This window comes from Aplysia californica, unplaced genomic scaffold (genome assembly GCF_000002075.1).
Source record: "Aplysia californica isolate F4 #8 unplaced genomic scaffold, AplCal3.0 scaffold00275, whole genome shotgun sequence".
Classification (NCBI taxonomy): Eukaryota; Metazoa; Mollusca; class Gastropoda; order Aplysiida; family Aplysiidae; genus Aplysia; species Aplysia californica.
In genome coordinates, this window is record NW_004797545.1 from 642,147 (window position 1) to 663,760 (window position 21,614).

The 21,614-nt window shown below is 38.6% G+C and overlaps 1 protein-coding gene across 1 annotated transcript; it reads right to left on the reverse strand.

Moving 5' to 3' along the window:
* Window positions 1–3,204: 3,204 nt before the first annotated feature.
* LOC101857122 (dentin sialophosphoprotein) lies at window positions 3,205–15,153 on the reverse strand. The gene is made up of 8 exons (XM_005101229.3): window positions 15,038–15,153; window positions 13,239–13,418; window positions 11,874–11,991; window positions 11,059–11,230; window positions 9,491–10,498; window positions 8,301–8,577; window positions 7,237–7,324; window positions 3,205–6,033 (listed from the first exon to the last, which is right to left on the reverse strand). The coding sequence occupies exons 2-8, from the start codon at window positions 13,355–13,357 to the stop codon at window positions 5,929–5,931; spliced, it is 1,887 nt and encodes a 628-aa protein (XP_005101286.1). The 5' UTR covers window positions 13,358–13,418; window positions 15,038–15,153; the 3' UTR covers window positions 3,205–5,928.
* Between the last annotated feature and the right edge of the window lie 6,461 nt (window positions 15,154–21,614).

Sequence of the window (21,614 nt, forward strand, 5' to 3'; positions counted from 1 at the left end):
CTTATGATGAACTACATGAAGTGTTTGTGCTGTAGATCACAGTCTCAGGGGAATGCTCTTATCCTCTTGTATGTCCTCACAGCTAAGCTTTTTTTCTTCTTTTTTATTGTGTGTAATTTTTATTTTAAACTTTTATCCAGATATGAGAACTGGGAATAAGCTTTTTATTCAAGTGAGATCATAATTCCTTTATAAAGAAAACTTTATGCAGATTGTTAGATAGAATTTGGCCTTTGTGCTAATAAGGTACATAGAGCTTTCAGAATACTTTTTTGTATGCTAAGTGATGGAGATACTGCCCTTTAATAGAGCAGGGAATTCTCATGAACTGTTTGCTATTGCATTCTGCCATGAGGGTGTAATATATACATTTTTGTGGTCATGATTCTTTTACATCATAAAAGGGTAAAAATATAGATTTCGACCCCTTTTAAAAAAAATAAGTTAAAAGTGTCTTTTGTGCATGCCATCACAGTGCCCTTAATGTGGCCTCACAAAGAGTGGAGACCCCAGATATGCACAATTGGTCAAGTATATTCTGAACTGGGGATCAAATTTACTTTTGCCCATGAAGGCAGTGGTACATTTCAGTGTCTGCTTCAGTTTAAAAAAATTAGATTGAGATGTTTTTGCACTTGGTAGTGTTAGTTGTTTTAATATGTACTTTTAATTGTGTTTTTAGATGTGATAGGTCTAGGTGTCAAATGTGAAACCACTATATCTATACAGTAGAACATGACTATAGCGGCACCTGCTACAGCAGGACCTTATCGGAATCCTACTTTTTTTCCCCACGTTAACCAATTACGTATGCTTGAGTTTAACGGTGCAAGGTAATGCCCGAAATTGGATCCAGCGGGAGAGAATGAGCGAGTTCTAGCTGGGGGGGAAGGGGGTTGAGGGTGGGGGCTGTAGGTGAGCTCCAAACAGGCAGTCAGCGGTGCAGCGTTGTGATTGGCCTGTCCAGTGATGAGTGAGATGGGGCAGGCGGCAGAGAGAGATGGTGCGGAGAGACGCGTTACTTGAGCTACTCTAAAAAATGATGTGGCCTAGACTAGGCCAAAAAGTAAAAGAAGAGGATAGCGTGTAGTGTGTGATTTTTCGGTAATTCCCCTTTGCAAAATCCTGCTAGAGTCATGTTCTACTGTATAAATAACTGCCAAATGGATCGCTCATCTGCTGAGAAATTAAGTGAACTTTACTGCTGTATTGTGATCATTCTATGACTGCCATCACTGACCTTGATACGCTAAGGTGAATAACTCACAGCTCACAGCTGTCCGTTTGAGTTTTAGCACAATAGAGGACATCACATGTTAACGACAATTTGAGCAAGACAGACTGACAGGAAAAAGAGGGAAAGAAAAAAAGTGGGACATGTACCAGTGGTGCGGACCAAATACCTCCAAATGTTCTGTGTCTGTGAGAATACTGGTGAACACATATATGAGAGGCAGTGTGGTGAAATTGGACTCTTGTCAAAATAATCAAAGTGAATGTATTGGCATTTTTTGGCAGGTCTGAATTTTTATCTAATTTTTTTTTTTTGACTGAACTCCTTTCATTCCCATTAAAGAACACATTTCTGCGTGAATTTTACTGAAAAACGTTGATTAAAGGCACAAAACTTGTAAATTTTCAGTTTCCACGGACTCTCACGCTAAGGAAATAATTAATTTTTGGCAGCCATTTTCTCACTGGTTTTACCTCTGAAACCAGGTGACCTCGACCTCCTTCATTCACAAATATCTTTACCCGTATTCTAGATAAATGGATATTTTTTAAAATCCAAAGCAAGACAAATGAACAAGCTTTAATACGATACCAATAACTCTACATGCACAAAAGAGAGCCTGCTTCCTCCGCGTCGTGACACAAGTTATATCTTCAGAGAGAGGATACTTCACTTGGCTTATTTATGTGCTGTTGGTTGATTTATGTTGGGCTAGTTTCATAATTGGAGAAAATGAGACAATCTGTGGTTCAGTGGTTAGGCTTTTCCCACTATTGCATGCAGAAACCGAATTTGATTTCTGAGTGGAAAAGTAGGCCACACTTTTTATTTAAAAATCATTTGATCAAGTATATCTATCTGTCTACAGTATAGTTGTATCTCACTTCATTGGGATTGGCACTTTAGAACTTCCCGCCGCCAAAATTGTCTAAATTGTGTTGATAAGGATGTAAAACTACTATGTCATGCACATTACTTTTCACCATCTTCTTTCAGCCATTGATTGTGACTCATTTGAAAAGCTGTGTTTGATGCGAGCTGATAATAAAGATATTATTTCTTTTAAACATTGTTCTTGTTCTTATTACTTTCCTTAAGTCCATAACATGGATTTCTTGGACATGGGTTGTTTGCAAAGTTTTCATGGTTTTTCAATCCCTTGGATTTATGATTGCTTCAATCTTTTTTTTTCACTGTTTACCTTTTGCTTCGTCTTTCAGGCAGCCAACAGTAAGATCTTATTTTGAATATGGGTGGTAGGCAAGTGTAAATATATTGTTATGGAATGGTTAGGCTCTCAGATTCTCAATCATAAGGTCGTGGGTTCGAAACCTGGTAAGGAGTCTGACAGTGTGACACTCAGTGTGTCCTTAGGAAAGGCACTTTACATAAATTTTCCTCACTTTACTCAGGTGGGAATGGGCTATAGACAACAAAAGATCTTGTCAGTTTTTCGTGTTTGAGTGCTTAATCGGCTGTTTGCACTGTATGCTTCCTGTGAAGCTGAGAACGTCTGTGAGTATTCTTGGGTCTATACTGTAATAATAGATATAAAGCACATAGAGCATGCAGTCAAGCATATGTGCGATATATAAATGCAATTAGAATAATAATAATAACAATTATTATTCAGGTGTCTTTGGCAGGTCATTCCTATTTCTTTACTGTGTCTGTGATTTTTAGGACTGCCTGTCTAGTCTAGACCAGCATATGTGGTGTAATGGGTAAGTCTTTCCACAGTTGCAGGCAGCAGACGTGAATTTGATTCCTGAGTGAGGAAGTTATTTATTTCAATCAACAGGGTTCCCACTCAACAAAGAAAAAGCTTCAAGACAAAACTACAACGGAGTCTATTCAGCTCTCCAGAGACTAGATCTAGCATCTGTAATGAACTTCAAAGTGGATTTTGTTGTTGTTGTATTTTATGATGAGAAGGCTTATCATGTAACACAAAAACGAAACAAACTGCTGGATTTAGTGTTCTGACTTTCAGTCAAGAAAATTTAGACATTTTATTACTGAATATTTTTTCTGAGTAGGCTACAACAAAAAAATGTACACTCCTCATAGATATTGCAAAATACGATGGAATGCTGACGAAATCTGAATTAATTCTACAAAAGCGTACATCATAACACATAATTTACAAAAACGAAAAGAAAGTTTACAAAAAATTCCTGACTTGTTTACCGTACTATTATAAAGCACTGTGGACGGAAGCCATAGGAAAAGATAAAATATGTTAAGTTTAAGGACCGGCAAGACATGTTTGAGTAATAGTTACCACCCCCCTTTCCCAACTCCTTATAAATGAATATTAAAACATACAGGATAATAAAAAAAGTAATGCTAATTACCATTTTACACACAAATATAAAACAAACACCACCCTTCCCTCCCCGTATTCCTCCATTATAAACATATAAATACAAAAACAATTATAATAGAAATTACTACCAACAATCAATTGACAAATATTAAAGAAAAAAACCACTTCCGATTTCATCTCTTTTCCTTTTCCCCCGCACATAGAAAAATAAATCTTTTTAAACTAGCTACCCTTCCAGGAAATCAAAAGGGCATCTTTATCACAATCTCTAGGTGGGGTATGAAATGTTTAATCTTTTACAAAATGTGAAGGCAATTATGCTTCTGGATGCTACTATAAAGGAATCAGGAGAGCTTTGGAAAGTGTCATGGCTGACACAAAAAAATATGGCAATGTCTGCATCAGGCTAATAATGGAATCACTGGCAAATGCTTTGTATTTCAACCATACGGCTCGACATCGCTGCAAAGGGACCAGTCTTAGAAAAAGTGCAAAGGTAAACAAAGAAGGGTATTGCCTACTGTAATCAATAGTGACATTGAGAAGAACTTTTGTTTAAAAAAAAACAAACAACAGAGAGACTGAGATTTTCATTTCTAATTCTTATTTCACAAAGCAACCTTAACGAGTTAAAAAAGTTGCTATATACGTACCTTGTGAAAATTCCATTATCAAGAGTGTCTCAGGTCAGTATTGAAAGGGTAGATAACCTACTGATGCGTTTATTGTCCATTAATGACTTGAGTAAATCAACAATGTAAACACTGCCTGCTCAGCAATTTATATGGATCTTCGCTCATTAAAAAAACAGGGTTCATGTTTTTCAGCTCTATTAGTACCACTTGGCAGACCATTACCGAACATGTTTTGTTTCAGTCGAAAATACCTTCAAAGACTGAGCTTGCATATACAAAATACAGACAGGGGTTTTTCACAGTTATTTTGAACAAAGCACTTTCGGTCAAAAGGCAGTTGCATTTTCCAGTGACATTGTGTGTGAGACAGGGTTAAACGTAAGCACCTACATCAAAGTAACACAACAGAAGAACAAGAAAGCACAATATAGCTATGTCTCTTTTCTTCCATTATCCATTGATGTGTCTAAACTCATTCTGGTTTAATGTCTTTATGTGAAATTTTGCTACTAACGAAAAGTTTCAAAATAAAAGGAGCAGCCTGGCATATTCATTTTTGCAGTTGTGAGCCATATTCTTTTATATACACACCTCCTCCCCCTTCCTCCATCAAATTTAGAAAAAAATATGAATGTAAAATAAAAAGATTTAAAAAAAAAATACAGGCAGCAAATATTAAGTACGTATCCCATCTGTTTCCCTGCATCACAGACTAATATAAAATTGCAGGGTACAGGAAACTGTATTGCTGTGAAGGATGTCCTCATGTAGAACACAAAGAACACATCCAAAAGAGAACACACCTCAAAATTCGTTCCAGAGAATGCACATTTTATAGAGCGCACACACACACACACACACACACACACACACTACAAAATACATACCAGAAAACTTGTGCATAAAAAAATCCCACACACATCTGAGAACATACATACTAGTTTCACTTTACAGCACCTAGGTTCAAGCTATAGTTTCTATATGACTTATAGTGTAACAGCAAAAAACCCACAGTATTCCAGGGCAGGTTACAACATTTGTATTGTGAGAATCAAGAGTGAGCATAAGATAGCAGAAGACTGTTGAACTCCATCTCCCCAGTCACTGGAGATAGTAAACATTATTCCATGTTTAAATTTAGTTGTCCATACTTGCAGCCCAACAACTATTACTGCAATTGCAGTAAATTATTTGACTTCAGCACAAATATTACATCTTGGAATATCTTATTCTTATTTATGTCACAAGACATGAATCTTTCAAACTACAATAAACTCTGCAAGAGACAGACATTTTTAAAATAATAATTTTAAAAAAGGACCTACATACTCACTTCTATAATTGGGAAAATTGCAGCTTATAAAAGTAAAAGATGTTTTTGTCCTCACACAGAGAGGCACAAGGTGCCTAAACAAGGAGAAATCAAATTAAGGTGAAAAAACTTTCAATTTCAAACGCTGCAACTTTATCTCATATATAATCTGTTTTTTTAAAAATATGCTGAATCTGTTTGATGACCCAATAAAAGGTCAGTGAGGTAAAAATAAACGTGACTCCCCTATTCAGAACTGACTTGACCTTGTACGCAGATCCAAGGTCATGGCGGGGGACACTGTGGGGTTGGTACTATGTTGTCCAAGAATACAGAGAACAGCTGGCTGTGATCGTCAATGTATGCAAAGACATGGGGTAAGGAGAGGGGAGTTATACTTTACTTTTACTCTCTTTGCTTAGAGAGTCTCAAGTCGAGAGTGCACAGCGGAAGCCACAATGTCCAAGCTGTCTTTGTCTAGCTCTCTGAGTAGACTGAGAACTGCCTGTAGAATGTTCGAGTTCTGGAAGAGAAAAAGGAAAAGGCGTCTGGCACACAAACTAACCAGGATTTTCACTACCCCAATCTTTACATTACTTTTTTTTTTTAAACCGAGGGAGAGAAAGTTGTTTATCATCTCAGTCAAACGAAAAAAAAAAAAAGAGTAATTCTGCTGAATCTGCTTCAGAGTAGGTAAAACCCTTTGGATTTTCTGATTTTTCAAATGACAGAGACATTATATCTCACAGCGGAGAATCTAAAAATAATGAAGCATCAAACTTGACATAATCAAGGCTGAAGTGACTAAATATCGACCCAAAATCGCCTTAGGAAGGCCAAGTTTTTTGTTTAAAGTTTTGTACAGATGAAGTGTGCGGAAAGGAATTATAATTTTAAAAGATGTAGTGGAATAAAAAAAGTCTACCAATAAAAATCCATTATTAAAAGATTCAACTTTTCACTATACGAACAAGCACTTTTCTGTAGAACTGTTCATTAAATTTTTAGACAATTAGCGTTGCAGACATTATAAGGAAAAGTAGAGGAAGTTCTACATGTTTCTGGGTTCATCTTGAACATTCAAGGAATAAAGCCAGTCTCCAAAATTTAACTTATTACTATTATTAGATATTGTTAATTAAATCCTTCAGATAAATAATAGCCTTGCCGTCATCATCTGGAAAAGTACAAATGGTCGCTTTTAAGGACAAGCGGGCTAACCTAGATTCCGGGCGTTTCCAGAAATCCTTATCTACACCAAAAGTGGGCATTGCCCTACCTATAGGAGAAGCTTGGTTTCAATGATGCGTATATTTGTTTGGTTATAGATAAAACTCTCCTTGTCTTTTAAAGAAACTGAACAAGGGGCAAAAACTTTAACTTCGATTTTCTCAAAACAGCATTTTTCGGGATAGCCCCCTTGTGCTTAAAAGCGACCAAATATGGTCTTGGGTGCACCTTGAACATTCTTACAGAAAAACTAACTTTGGACTACAAGCACAGCTCTTACTCAATTATCTGAAAATGTTTATTCAAACCTTCAGATAATCTGCTCAGCAGTCATAGGCACATCAAACTCTCAGTATAATAATATAAGTATAACAATTACTATCACATTTGAAGCTATTCACCTAATCAGCATAGCAGGCACTATCAGAAAAAGTACAAGAAGGCCTGCATGGTTTTAAGAACATTTTTTGAGGCATCTGAAACAGAAACCACTTACCCTGGCTCTCGTTGTCTCAGCATTCACAGACTTACTCATGCTCACTGGTCGCTCTCTCGTACCCATGCCTAACTCCTTTCTCAGACGGCTGTGGAACAGAGTACAAAACAAAATAAAAAATTGACTCAACTGCCAGTTGCAACAGATTATCCAAGGGTTAAACAGTGTGAGGACACAGCATTCCATTTTACTGAGCAGGAAATCGAACTCAAAAGATTTTTGTTGCAAGCCCAACACCTTACTAGGACAACTGTGAATAAATAGTCTTATACAGAGCAGTTAACATGGAAGAAAGTCTTGTAGATCTCAAAATCAAACTTTTGAAGGATTGAAGACACTCATTATTTAATTTATGCTGGACAAATAATAGCTATCTATTGACTAATGCGTTTCCACAGCGTACAGACAGATTTGAGGTGGTCCAGTTTGACCTGTGTCCACAAAAGTAAGTTATTTTTTTATAGTAGTAAAGTATAATAATAATAATAATAATAATATTAATAATAATAACAATAATAATAAGAGCATTTGTATCCCGCCTTTCCCCACAACATGGGCCCAAGGCATACATACGAGATTAAAAACACATTCAAACTAACATCATACAAATTCATTATGTGCGCATATTTTGACAGCAACATTCTTTCACACAATAAAAAACGCTCATACAAAAAGGCAAGGTACTATCCATTAATTAAAGTAATTCTTAAATAAATGTGTTTTGAGTCTCCTTTTGAAGGTATCAAGTTTTATTTCGGTCCTCAAATCACGAGGGAGACTTTCAAACTGTTGGCCCAGAAAAAGAAAAAGCACAAAACATCAGCAATACGCATTCACATTTCAACCTTTTTGTTTAAATTTGAGATAAAATCATTTTCAAGAAATATTACAGTAAAATTGTTTAAATCTTACATGCCAAATTCTATTTCATATCTTTTTAAAAAAGTTCCTAATAATGTGAATTTTCAGAATTTTATTCATCAGAGCATAGAGTAAAGTGAACATCAAGTCTGTGAGAGGGAATTCGGTGAAAAAATGAATGAGGTCTTCATTCCTTAACTTACTTGTATTCCTCCCAGTCAATAGCTGGCTTTTTGTCTGTAGCTGCACTGCCCGATGCTGCTTCACCCTTACTCGTCTTGGCACTTTCTTCTTTGGCAACAGAGGAGGAAGAACCTGAAATCCCTAATCTGGACAACTTTCCATTTTGTGGTAGTGCCATGGAATCAACTATCACTGTTTTCCGACTGGATGAGTTTGTGATGTCATCCGCTGCAGTCTCTGATACTTCTGAGTCTTTTAGTACACTTTCCATGATTTCGGTCTGTCTTGACCCACCAGCTAGCAAAGAAAAGTAAGTAAAAGCAAAATTTTAAGAGAAAAAAAATGTACTTTTGTACAGTCACAATGTGTCTGATAACCGTATATATATATATAAGAATACATGCACAGTGCATTTTGTGTAAGATGACATACAAACAACACGTATATAACTACAGTCGAACCTGTGTAAGACGGTCACCGATTGTCGAGGGAAAAAGTTTCTGTCTAAGACAGGTGGCCATCTTAGGCAGGACTGATACAAATGAATCCGTGAATGAACTATGAGGGCTCGTCCACAGCCTCACGGGCCAAAATAAAATTTATGACAAAGCCTTGGGCTTTGGGTAACCATCTCAGACAGGCAATTTCGGCTGTTCCTTGCTTAAATACGGTGGTCACAGCCACGTTGGACAGGTGCCATTTTACACAATTAACCTATATATAGAGAGAAAAAAATACAAAGGGGACGGAAATGAAAAATGGTAGTTTGTGCAGGGGACCGTATTATACAGGGGGTTGTCAAGGCAGGTTCATCTGTATTTCAATGGTACTCCAACTTCTCCCACAATAGTCAGGAGATACAGGAAAAAAGTATTATTACTTCTGAAAATAATCTAATAAGAAATTATTTTAAGCAACAAAGACAGTATTTATCTGATTACTTTTAACACGAGACTGAATTTTGTAAGAAAATGGGTCATAAAGAAAAACTTGAAATCCACAAAACAATAAAAAGACAAAAAGACATCTGAAAATATTATGTGTTTCCTAAAAAATATTTTGTCTTTGGTTATAAATTCTACGAGAAAAAATAAAGCAACGTTAGATTAATTGTGAGAAGTTGTTCATCTTGAAATACCTAAAGACCAGATACATGATACATTCATGAAATTCATACATTTATCTGTTCATTCATCCAGAGGTCACCCACCTGTAGGACAAATCTCCACCTCAAGTTCAGCCAGATCTATAGACTCGGGGATTTCTTCCTCAGCTGCTTTCATTGCTGCCTCCTCCTCCCTCGTATCCAGAGAATCATCAAGCTGTATTCTTTCTAGCAATGATTTCTCCTCAGACTTGTCCGTCTGATCACCTCTGTCTGCCATGGCATTGCTGCAGCCATCGTCGTTGTTATTGCTGATGTCACAGTTCTCTTCATTGCTAAATCTAACACTTTGCGTACATTCACTTGCATTCGTATTTGAACTAACTGTTTCTTCAAGTTCGCTTTCAGTTGTAAGACTCTCCCTGGCTTTGTTTGAGCTTTTTCTGGTAATGGCATCATTTTGAGAAGAACTTTCTTTACGATCTGCTGATTGACTATCGGCTGCACCAACCTCTGTTGACTCAACTTCTTTATTCTGGTCTGTATCATTATCCGCTCCTTCTTCCCCATAACTATCTCTTCTACGCAGCGCAGATTTTCGGATGTGAGTAAGACTGCCACTGAGGGTCAAGGACTCTCCGCTGCCTGTTTTCATGTCATCTCCATGTTTGGCTGCACTGAAATCATCACTACTTTCCGTCTTACTGTTTCTCCCCTCTTTGTTTCTTCTCCCTTTCATTTTTTGTTTAACAGCAACACCAGCAGATCTTTCATCATTATCATTATCTCCGCCATCACTGCGAGGGCTGCTCAGATTGTTCTCATCCGTGCTACGACTGCTACGGATACTACCCCCTTCCTCACCACTCTTTGCCCCGCTGCTTCCTTCATCCCCACTCCTGCCCTCAGACCCCTTGTCTCTCTTTCTTGGCCTGCGTTTCCTCGGCAGTGCCCACATGTCTGTAGACTTCTGTGTGTCTGAAGCGAGATCAGCCCGGCTGTCGCTAGTGCTGAGGCCTGGATCAGTGAACACGCTGGACATGGAGAAGTCGTCCGGGACTGAGAGTTCTTCCCCCTCCTCTGCTGCAAGAGCCAGTTCCTCCTCTGTCACAGCTGAGAAATACATGGTGGTACAAACACGTCAGAGATGAAGAAAACAAGATGGCACCAACAGATAAGGAATACATAATTGTACAAACAGATGAAGAATATAAAATTGTACAAACAGAAGAGGAATACCTGATCGATATCATTCTTTAACTTTAATCATTTCATGAGCCTTTCAGGCTCTCCAGCCATTTTGCTCAGTCCTATCAGAGACTTAGAGGTCCCGTTTCTCGAATGGCCATACAGTGTTCAAAGGAATGTACAACACATCATACAGCCACTATCTGGCCCATTAAAAAAATATTTTACAAAACAGTTTTATACCTCCTTGACAGAATGTTGATCATTTAAGGGACAGGCTGTTTTGACCTAGCCAGTCAAGGTGAACCAAGGTTTAGAAATATACAACATCCTAGCAGGCAAACAGATATTCTTGATGAAAAAATACTTCCCCACACGAAAATTTAAGTTTTGTCTTCTGTACACAACTTACAGCAAAGTGCGTAACAGCTTCATCCCTGCACACCAGTCAATCTGGCCCAGGCTCTATACTTAGCATCACTCACCAACATTATCCAACTTCTGCAGATTTGGCAAGGCTCTCAGCACAGTCATCCTGTAGTTGTCAGTATTTGCACAAGGGTTTTCCGACAGCCACAGGGAGCGAAGTTTGCGTAGATTTTTCAAGTAATGAACATCTCCTAGATCAGTGATTTGGTTGGTCCTGACATATAGCTCCTGAGAAGAAAAAAACAACAACAGCTTTGGAAGTGATTAGGACGGTCTAAAAGGCACCCATCTCATCTTTAGAAAACAAAAACTATGCTGTGACCTGAATGACTTAAGTTTTCTACCCTTGATGAAAATTTTTTTTTTTTTTAAATAGGAGTTATTTCGGTGGTCAGGACCACATACAGCTCCTCTATAGAAATATTAAAAAAGTACAATATATTAGTGTGATTGTGGAGATCTTCACTTTCTACTCCTGTTGAGTATATAACAAAACTACGCAGGCAATTTTTTGGGACTGGACCTTCTAGTCGTGTTGGAAACACAAAAACCATATGGGTGATATAGTTATCAAGACTTTCTGCTCCTCCCTAGTATATAAAAATTCGGGGAGGGCGATTTGGTTGGACCTGAGGTTCAACTTCTGAAGAGAAAATTAAATAAAAATATATTGGGTGATTTTGGGGGTCTTGGCATTATAACACAAGTCGTATTGAGTACATGTGAGTCTGATTTGGTCAGTCTGGATGACATACAACTCTCCTTTAGACAACAAAAGCTCTGTGTGTGATTTGGGCTATCCGGATATTCTATTCCTGATGAGTAGGTAAAGAACTTGTAAATCCTACGTGGTAAAAATTTTAAAACAAACCTGTAATTTGTGACAATGAGCAAAATCTCTAAGCGTGGAGATTTTGTTGATGCTGAGACTGCATACCTCCAGGTTTGGCATCTGACGAACCACTTGGACGTTGCTTATATTAGACGCCCTGAGCAGTGACAAAAGGCATTGACTGATTATTCAGTTCACTGGAAGGCAAGCGGGACGGAACATAAAAGAAAGAAAAAGGGCATGATTAAATCTGAAAAAAGGCAATAACACCCGTTTCTCGAAGGAAGTTTTACTGTCATTATTATTCGAACTTACATATTAATACAACTGGTAGTTTTAGGTTCCCTTCTCTTTTTTACAGCTACATATGTTATCAATAGCAAATATATCTAATGGTATTTCATAAAACCTACAAGTCTGCTACTTCCATATAGTCATTATCATCAATATTATTCTTGATGTGCTACCTCCAGCATGATTAATTGTACCGCAATTATAACAACTGCTCCTGAACAACTAGACTAGCTTGTTACTATTTCATCTTGATTTAGTGCTCCTTTTTACAACGCTCTACCTTCATTTCCTTCTCAACAACATCTTCTATAGTAAATATTGTACCTACTACAACAGTTACTGCAACTACTATAAACTACAACGAATACTACTACAACTATTGCTACAGTCGAAATTGTCTAAGATGGCCACACATTGTTAAGGAGAAAAGTGACTTCTGTCGCAAGTTCATGTTCACATCTATTGTTACCGACTGGGTAAACAGAGCGACCGCTCATAGCCCTTATGATTTGTATATGACAAGACTTTTGGGCAGGGTTAATGGATTATGGTCTACATGCCTCCCTCACCAGCAGCTGAAAATTTGCTATTGATCAACTAGTCAACTTGGGTAAACACTGGGAGGGATCTATGCAACATGATTGGTTCATTCACTGGAGGGACTAGCAATAACAACAAGTGAATGAATTTTGATGGGTTATCCACAGCATCTACAGCTGATGTATAATTTATGGCAATACCTCCGGTGATGAGAGGTTTGCCTGGCCATCTTTGACACATTTTTGGGGGGCTGTGGTTGATAAAACATAGCTTCCGCGGCTGTACTGGACAGGTTAGTTTTATGCAGTGCCATCATATATAGAAAAAAATGGAAGGAGGGTAGGGGGAGGAAAGTGGCTGTTTATGCAGGTGGCTTTTTGGCAGGTTCAACTGTACTATTATTATTAGAACAATGACAACAATTACTACTACTAGAACTTCAAAAACAAAAACAATTACAAACAACTATTGAACAGCTATTACAACATCTACTACTACTACTACTATAGCTGCTGCTGCTACAACTACTTTTTCTCAAGACACTGACCTTAAAATAAAAGTAATACTGACCAGCAATTTAGCTTCCGCACACTGTCCAGATCATGTGCTCTGGTACGTAACAGAACAAGTTTCTCTGTTAGTTCAACACCACCAACTGTCTTACTCTTCTTCTCTTCCTTTGTGGCCATGTTGACAGACAGCGCAGTGTGGCTGATGTTTACAGATGGCTGTGCCTTCACCTGGACCCAGCTAGAACAGAAAGGAATGGGTGAACGTTCATGATAGTATTAGCATTAAAGAGCATTAAAATAATCAGGGAGGGTAAGTTCAGCATTTAAGATATATATATGTTTAAAAAGAGAAAAATGGCAACTGTCTGAAAGGAGAGATAGAATAGGCTACGTTTAAAGAGAAAATTGAAAAAAAATCTAATGAGCAATGAAAAGGATGGTATGAATATAAGTCATTATAAATACATCATGTATCTCATATAGAGTGGAATGTGTTTGCAACAATGCTCTGCTTACAAGAGAACTCTGAGGAAGTTACACAGTTACACTGGTGGTCATAATAGTTCAGCTGCTTTGCTAATGTTTTGGGTCAGTCTAAAGAATTATATAGATATAGAGCCCCTCATTCATTCTAACTCTGTCCAGGTTCAATTTGGATTTTTGGAGTTTTGACTTTGACTTAGAGGGGGCTCTACCTTTTTAAGGTAAGGATATCGAGTTGAGTTAGAAGTACCTCCAACACCACAATAAATGAAACAAAACCTTTACTGCTTCTTCATGGATTTTAAAAAGGCAGTCTACAGAGTTTGGCACGCAGCACTTACTTTCACGATGAAGCTATACAACGTCAACACCAACTCGACTATAATGATTGAGAGCATCGACAAATAGGCCACAACAAGTGTGGTCCCCAGCAACAGTAGCACAGGACACTGTTTCAAGAAACTATAGTTGGCCTAGGGCAAAACTGTACACACGCTTTCTCCTTCTCTCCTCCAATACATTTGGAAACAATATAATAATCTGATGAATGCAATGTAAGACCCAGCTATAAGTAATGGTTTGCATCAGTAGAAAAACAATTAAGAGTGTATGTTTCTACCAGATGACATTATAAAAAGTCTTGCAGAAAAGGAAGAGAGAGGAACAGTATAGTAAAACTGGTGACATAGACTTGTCTGTACAAGATTTCCACAGCTTGCAGCATGGAATTTAAAGCTTAAAAGACGAAAATGATGAAGCAGTACAGAACAGATATAAAAATTATAAGTTGAGGAGATGGCTAGCATGAACCAAGAAGGTGCAATATAGCTATAGGTTGCAAAAGCAGAAGTTTTAGAAGGAATTCAACAAGATGGTGGGCCCTTCATGAGTGACCTGAAGTCCAAAGGCTAAGTAAGACACAAAACTGAAATGGTTTCAATTTGGACACACCACATCACAATGTCATGTGGACTAGTCTATCAAAGACTGTCTCACCGGGAATAGTACAAGAATGCAATGGGAGAAGAGAGAAGCAGAAGACAGATGTGTATAGTTAGTATAATTTGTCAAATTTGTGATAAATTTGCAGAGCCCCTAAAAATGAATGTTGACTGACTTTGACAAAACTCAAAAGATATGATGATGATTATGGTGGGATAACTCATTTCCAGATAAAATTATACGAGTTATCAGGCTTAATTAACAACTCTTTGAAAAAGCCAACATTCTTCTCATTCCCTTTCATTTCAGTTTCAGCCTTTGTGCTCTCGTTCACCAATTCAATACAGTTTGTCTCATTAAAAGAACCTTTTTTGTAATAACAGATTTACCTTTACACACAGGATCACACTGCAAACAACAAATTCAACTCACATTAGAAGCTTGGCGTCAAGACTTTCGATGTGTTTCAATTTAAAAAACAATGTATCACCAGGAATGTTTACTCATGACCGAAGCACGCACGACTCCATGTTGTTTACGTCTGGATACCGAGAAGAGCGTTACTTCTCTTTTCGAACTTTGAAAGTGGAGAGCTCTAAACAATAGACCTATCGTCTTATGAAATAGTCGATAACTTTGTGACATTGTTTACATAATAATAATAATATTTGAAAAGATACTCTATATACGGGGTGAAGCTGGCCTACCCCAAATGGTGCATGCTGTGGAAAATAAAATAAATAGACTACATTCTAATGAAATAAATTTCCAATTTAAGTTCTTTTCAAAGCTGTAGTTTGGAACAGCTGTGTCTTTCTTAAGTTAATCTAATTTACACCAAGAGTAGCTTTAATCATCCATCAGTCTTGGGGAATTACCTTATCCAATCCGTGTCTTGGTTATTTAAATTACTTACTTTACTTTATCCGTCCTTTTGCACCTCTATGGCGTCATTGGACTTTAATCTTTGAAATTTGTATTTAAATCTTCGTTCGCAAAAGTGTTGAACTTTTCTGCCTTGAACAACCATATTATCCAAACACCTACACTGTTAATTTTTAATGTCCTATCTAGTGTATTGTAGAGGGTTGGAGTGGCCTGTCGCAAGAACTTAGGCCATCCGTGGCTTTTCACGACATAAAGTCGAAGCATTCCTTCTTAGAAAAAACATAAAAATAAGAGCAAAAAATACATTAAAAAAATACATAAATAAATAAATAAAAGAATAAATAAATAAAGTAAATGAATAAATAAAGATAAAGATACTATTTGAAGAAGGATGTCTATTATTTTGCAAAAGCTGATTACGCCACTAATAGGCATTTGTTACACCAACTATATGAAAATAAAACAAACAGACAGTAGCATTGGAACAGAAGTCTGTTTTGTTTTGTTTTTGTTTTGTTATGTTTTGTTTGTTAGTTCGTTCGTCTTTTGTCAGTTGTAAATTATAAGCTTGACTGAAAACAAAAGTTGAGAGGTCCCCCCCCCCCCAACCCCCAACACTAGTTGAAAGAGGGCAACACCGGTGCAGAATTTGAATTGAATAGACAAATGTATCATTCACAGATCTTTGCTATCTATTGTTCTCTCCTATTCTATTCACACAGTTGCATTCCTCCAGTAGAGTTAAATAACAGCGCCTTAAATTGAGGCTCAAGTCACTAAATTATACACCCTGGTTAAGCAAATATTGTCCTTAGTGTGCAATGTCCATACATTCACTTTGACAAAATATAATATAATATTCTTAAAAACAACAACACCTACAAAAACAAAAAACAAAGTTTAATAATTAAAAATCAACATCACATGTATGCAGATATAAAATGTACACACCGTGCACAGTCAAGAGAAGACAGTGCATGCACTGTACACTAGCTGGCTAGTCTACATTTTTACTTAGCCTTGGACGATATAGTGCTTGTCAGGGAAAATTTTTCTTTTTCTATCAAGGCGCTGCTCCGTCCACTACAGGATGTCTCCGGCCCAGGACCTCCATTCGGGATTTTGTTTTCCTTTCTTTTTAGCTTTTTGTCTGTTTTTGTGTGTGTGTGGGGGGGGGGGGGGGGGGGGTCTTTTTTGGGGGTGGGTCAGCTATTTTCTGTGTCCAGGTTGTACACTTCAGCTTTCTGGCGTCATCCAGCCACCCTCTGTCTTGTCTTCCCCTTGATCTTTTCCCGGTTCTTGGTCCCGCATTCAATGTATCTTTGTGTCCATCTGTTGTCTTTCACTGTGTCGAAGACAACCAATTAGGACAATACGATCAAGAATATTAATATGACGACTGCTGCAGTGGCGTCGCGTGGGTTGCAGACAAGGTGGTGCATAATTGGAAAGTGAGCAAATGGGCAATAGGCTTAGTAGCTACTTTTAAGATTTGTAGAGAAAGTCAATAATTAGAATCTGCATGGTGTCTGCATAAAAGCTGCAATAAAGTGAAACAATACTAACAACTCACTATGCTCACAATCTGAGAAGATTTAAAGATTTCTAATTACTTCGTGCAGCAACCAGGACTTGTTACACAATAGAGGGAGACAACTGTTTCAATACCCATTCTTCATTGATTTACCGTAGACTCTACTAGATCTAGTGTAGTAGATAGGCTCGCGGAAACTTGGATCAGACTTTTAGCTTGCACCAAATTGGTGCTACGACGAGCAGTTTCATGCACCTTTCTTCTTGTGCGGGAAGACCGATGCCTAGATTTCTCTACAGTGACAAAAATAACTTTGGTGCAAAGATTTTGCTTGCTCCCAGCAGACACTACCGCAAGCGATGCGACGAGAATAAACCATCCTCGCCGTCTGTCTCTTCACTGGCGCAGCTCGCGGGTGACGGATTGCAAGGATGTAGTAAGTAGGATAGCCTTGGCCTAATGTAGATCTAGAGCACTGACGGGTTTAGAACAATTAAAAAGGGAGGGGGGGGGGAGTGAAGGCCAGGGTTAGGTGGAGCGCTTGCACCAATTGCACCAATGGCGCCCCGCCACTGGACTGCTGTGACTTCTGGGAGAGGATCGATATTCTGCGCAATATCTTTATTCCATAATCCATCTTAATATGTTTCTATAGGTTTTCATAGCTTTAAAAATCTTGGCTAATAAGTCTTTTTTTTTAAATATTGAGACTGGTCGTGATTGTCTTCTCTTGTCTTTTCCAAAATAGCCGTTTTAATTATAGCCACTTTCAGAGACGTAGGCCAAATCAGCGCTTACGAAGGGGCGGCCAAATCGAAGACAATTTTTTTGTGGCTAGGAATGTGTGAAGCTTGTGAAGGCCACCTATGAGGGAACAAGCTGCCAAGTCTTCCACGAAGAACAACTCTCAGAACCATTCCGGGTACAGACAGGAGTGCGACAAGGATGCTTGCTCTCACCTTTTCTCTTCATATTGGCAATTGACTGGGTCATGAAACAAGCCACCAGAGGCAAACGTAATGGAATACAATGGATCCCTTGGCAGCAGCTGGACGACTTGGACTTCGCCGATGACCTTGCGCTGCTCTCTCACACACATGCTCAGATGCAAGAAAAGACCAAGGAACTCAACAGCCTATCAAGGAGTGTTGGCCTACGTATACATCCAGGCAAGTCAAAAGTAGTGAAGCTAGGAAAAGTTTCAAACCTTGCTGTGACAGTGGAAGACACTCCCCTTGAAGAAGTGGACTCCTTTACCTACCTTGGAAGTGTCATCGATGGTAAAGGTGGAACCGAGGCAGATGTTAAAGCAAGAACCGCCAAGGCAAGGCCAGCCTTCAAGCAATTATCAAAAGTCTGGAAAGCAAGCAACATCTCACTGCGCACCAAGATTCGACTTTTTAACTCCAACGTCAAGTCTGTGCTCCTCTACGGCTGCGAAACTTGGAAGACAACAAAGACAGTACTGAAAAAGGTCCAGACTTTCATCAACAGATGTATGAGGAGTATTTTAAGAATTAAGTGGCAGGATAGAATAAGAAATGAAGAGCTGTGGGAAAGGACAGGACAAAAGGATATAGAAGTAGAAATAGGACTAAGAAAGTGGCGATGGATGGGACACACCTTAAGAAAGCCCAGCGTAAACATCACAAGACAGTCACTGCAGTGGAACCCACAGGGAGCACGAGGCAGGGGTAGGCCACGGGAAACATGGAGGAGATGCCTGGAAAGGGACATGAGAAAAATGAAGCTCACTTGGAACGAGCTTGGAAGGATGGCTCAGGACAGAGATAAATGGAAGGAGCTTGTATGTGGCCTATACCCTGCCAGGGGTGAAAGGCATTGATGAGGAATGTGTCACGTAAATATTTAGACGACAGAGGCATATGCCCATTTTCATATTCAAGTCGGGATTTTTTCTCTAGAAAGGTTTTAAAAGAAATAGATCTAACAGAAACTAAAAAAACAACAACAAACTATAATCAGGTCTAGGGCCTAATATATTTTTGTCGAATGACGGAAACCCCCCCAACCAAATCATTAAAAATTATTATCATTCTTTCAGATTTAGAAAAAGTTTATAAATTAGTCTTGCATCAATGGCTTTGATACCATTCCAATTTATCTCGCTTTTCTGACTTCGTGGCTGCACAGGCGTGGGAAAGCTAAGTTTTAAAATATTTTATTAGAATCTGTATTCTTTTTTATAATAACAGTAAAAATAATTTTCGACACCTCTTCCCCCTTCACACACATACACACACAGACACACACAGACACACACAGACACACACAGACACACACAGAAACACACACATACACACACACACACACACACACACACACACACACACACACACGCTACGCGCACACACACACACACACACACACACACACACACACACACACACACATACATACACACAAACAAACACACACACACACACACACACACACACACACACACACATACATACACACAAACAAACACACACACACACACACACACACACACACACACACACACTTCTTGAAATAAGTTTAACTGACGCCATGTCGATTCTAACATGACCCATGAAAAATGTTCACTGTTCACTCTGGATGTGTATTGGCAATAGCCTACTAGCCTATACAGACATGGGCAAGTGAGTTCAAATCGTGGGCTGAATTAAACAATTCTGAATATTGCACTGGCCAAAACATGAGACATTTGAATGAAATTGGATGAAATACCCAAATTCTCAAAAGTGAGACTAAAACTGACACTGTAATGCATGTCACCCTAGGTCATTTTATAAGATGAAACATTAGACTGTTAAGGCTTCCATATGGGCCGGAAACTATTAGGCCTACTTTTGATATTCAAGACGGCCAGTTTTGTTTTTATTAAATTAATTATCAACTCACCTCGGGCCACATTCATTATAATACATGTAACTGGGTGGACTCGCAAACTCGCAGACTCGACTGAAAATGCTCTTGGGCTGGATCTGGGCTGCGGGCTGTTGTTTTCCCAGGTTGCTTTAATAGGTCAGGTAAGTTCTGAATAAGGGGGCTCCAGTGGCTAAGTGAGGATGTGATATTCGACTCTAGAGTAAACTCGAGCAAGTGTTGGTGACACAGGGATCAGATGGGTGGTCACAGGGGTGTGTCCTTGAGCAAGACACGACAGCTCTCTAGCTAAAAACACAGTGCGCTGCATAATGGCGACCAGTACTGGCATGGTTGTAAAATTGTTCTGTAGGCCCAGGCTTATTGGTGTGATATTGTGTATTTATGTTTGTAAATGCGTATGTATTTATGTATATAGGCCTATGTATTTATAATGATGTATTTTTGTAAGCCTATGTGTTACGTATGTTTGCCATAGTAAAACGATGTGTCCTTCTGGGATCAATAAAAAACGTAATTTATTCTATAATATTAAACTGACATTTACTCAATTGTCTACTATAGGCATAGTCAAGTCTCAGGTCTTTAATGTTATTCCTTCTCCAAAACGGCACGCTATAATGCTATCTTAAGAGTAAGGAAAAGTACAGTATGTTTTTTTCCTTGTCACTGGAACCACCAAGCCGTCTGGTGTGGAGTAGTTTGTTACGATCTTGAACGGACAAGAGTCGTGGTTCAAATCTGAATGGGCTATCGACATAATATTGCCGTCAAATAAAGACAACAAAAACAACAACAACGACGACCACCTCCACGACAACGACGACAACAATAACAACAATGACAACAATAACGACAATAACGACAGCAACAATAGGTCCTACAACAAAAAACAATAACAAAAACAAGGTCCGACTTCGTTTTTCTCCAATTTTGTTTATGTCCTTCTATTTTACCTTTTCATGCATTAAATAGGTGTTATAAAGTCAATAATATGAATTCTCTTTATTCAGAATCAAAATACATTAGTGCCATTCTTCCATTTTTCTTTTTCTATTGACGTATTCAGGTCTTCGCATGACTCAAAACTGAATTAAATGTAGTACAATGATCGTCCTTTTTCTACCATTCGTCTCTTTTCTGCATGTCGTCATTTTTTCTACCTGCCGTCTCTTTTCCACCATTCATCCCTTTCTATTTGTCGTCCCTTTTCCACCATTCATCCCTTTCTATTTGTCGTCCCTTTTCCACCATTCATCCCTTTCTACCTGCCGTCCCTTTCTACTTGTCGTCCCTTTTCCACCATTCATCCCTTTCTACTTGTCGTCCCTTTTCCACCATTCATTCCTTTTTACTTGTCGTCCCTTTCCACCATTCATCCCTTTCTACTTGTCGTCCCTTTCCACCATTCGTCCCTTTCCCACTTCTATGGGCGTATTCTGGAGAAACAAGGGAGACAACGCTCTCGGTACTTGGCCGGGCAGATGTCTTCCCGCGAGGCAAATGGCGGTCGGCGCGAGTTCTGACAGATGTCACATCCATCACCTCCCTGGTGGGACCCCAGACAGAAAGGACAGATGACGTAAAGGACAAGACAACGCCACGTATTCCCCGCCTCCCACTCTCTCCTCTGTCTGTCTGTTTGTCTGTCTGTTTGTCTGTCTGTCTGTCGCTCTCTCCCTCTCTCTCTCTCTC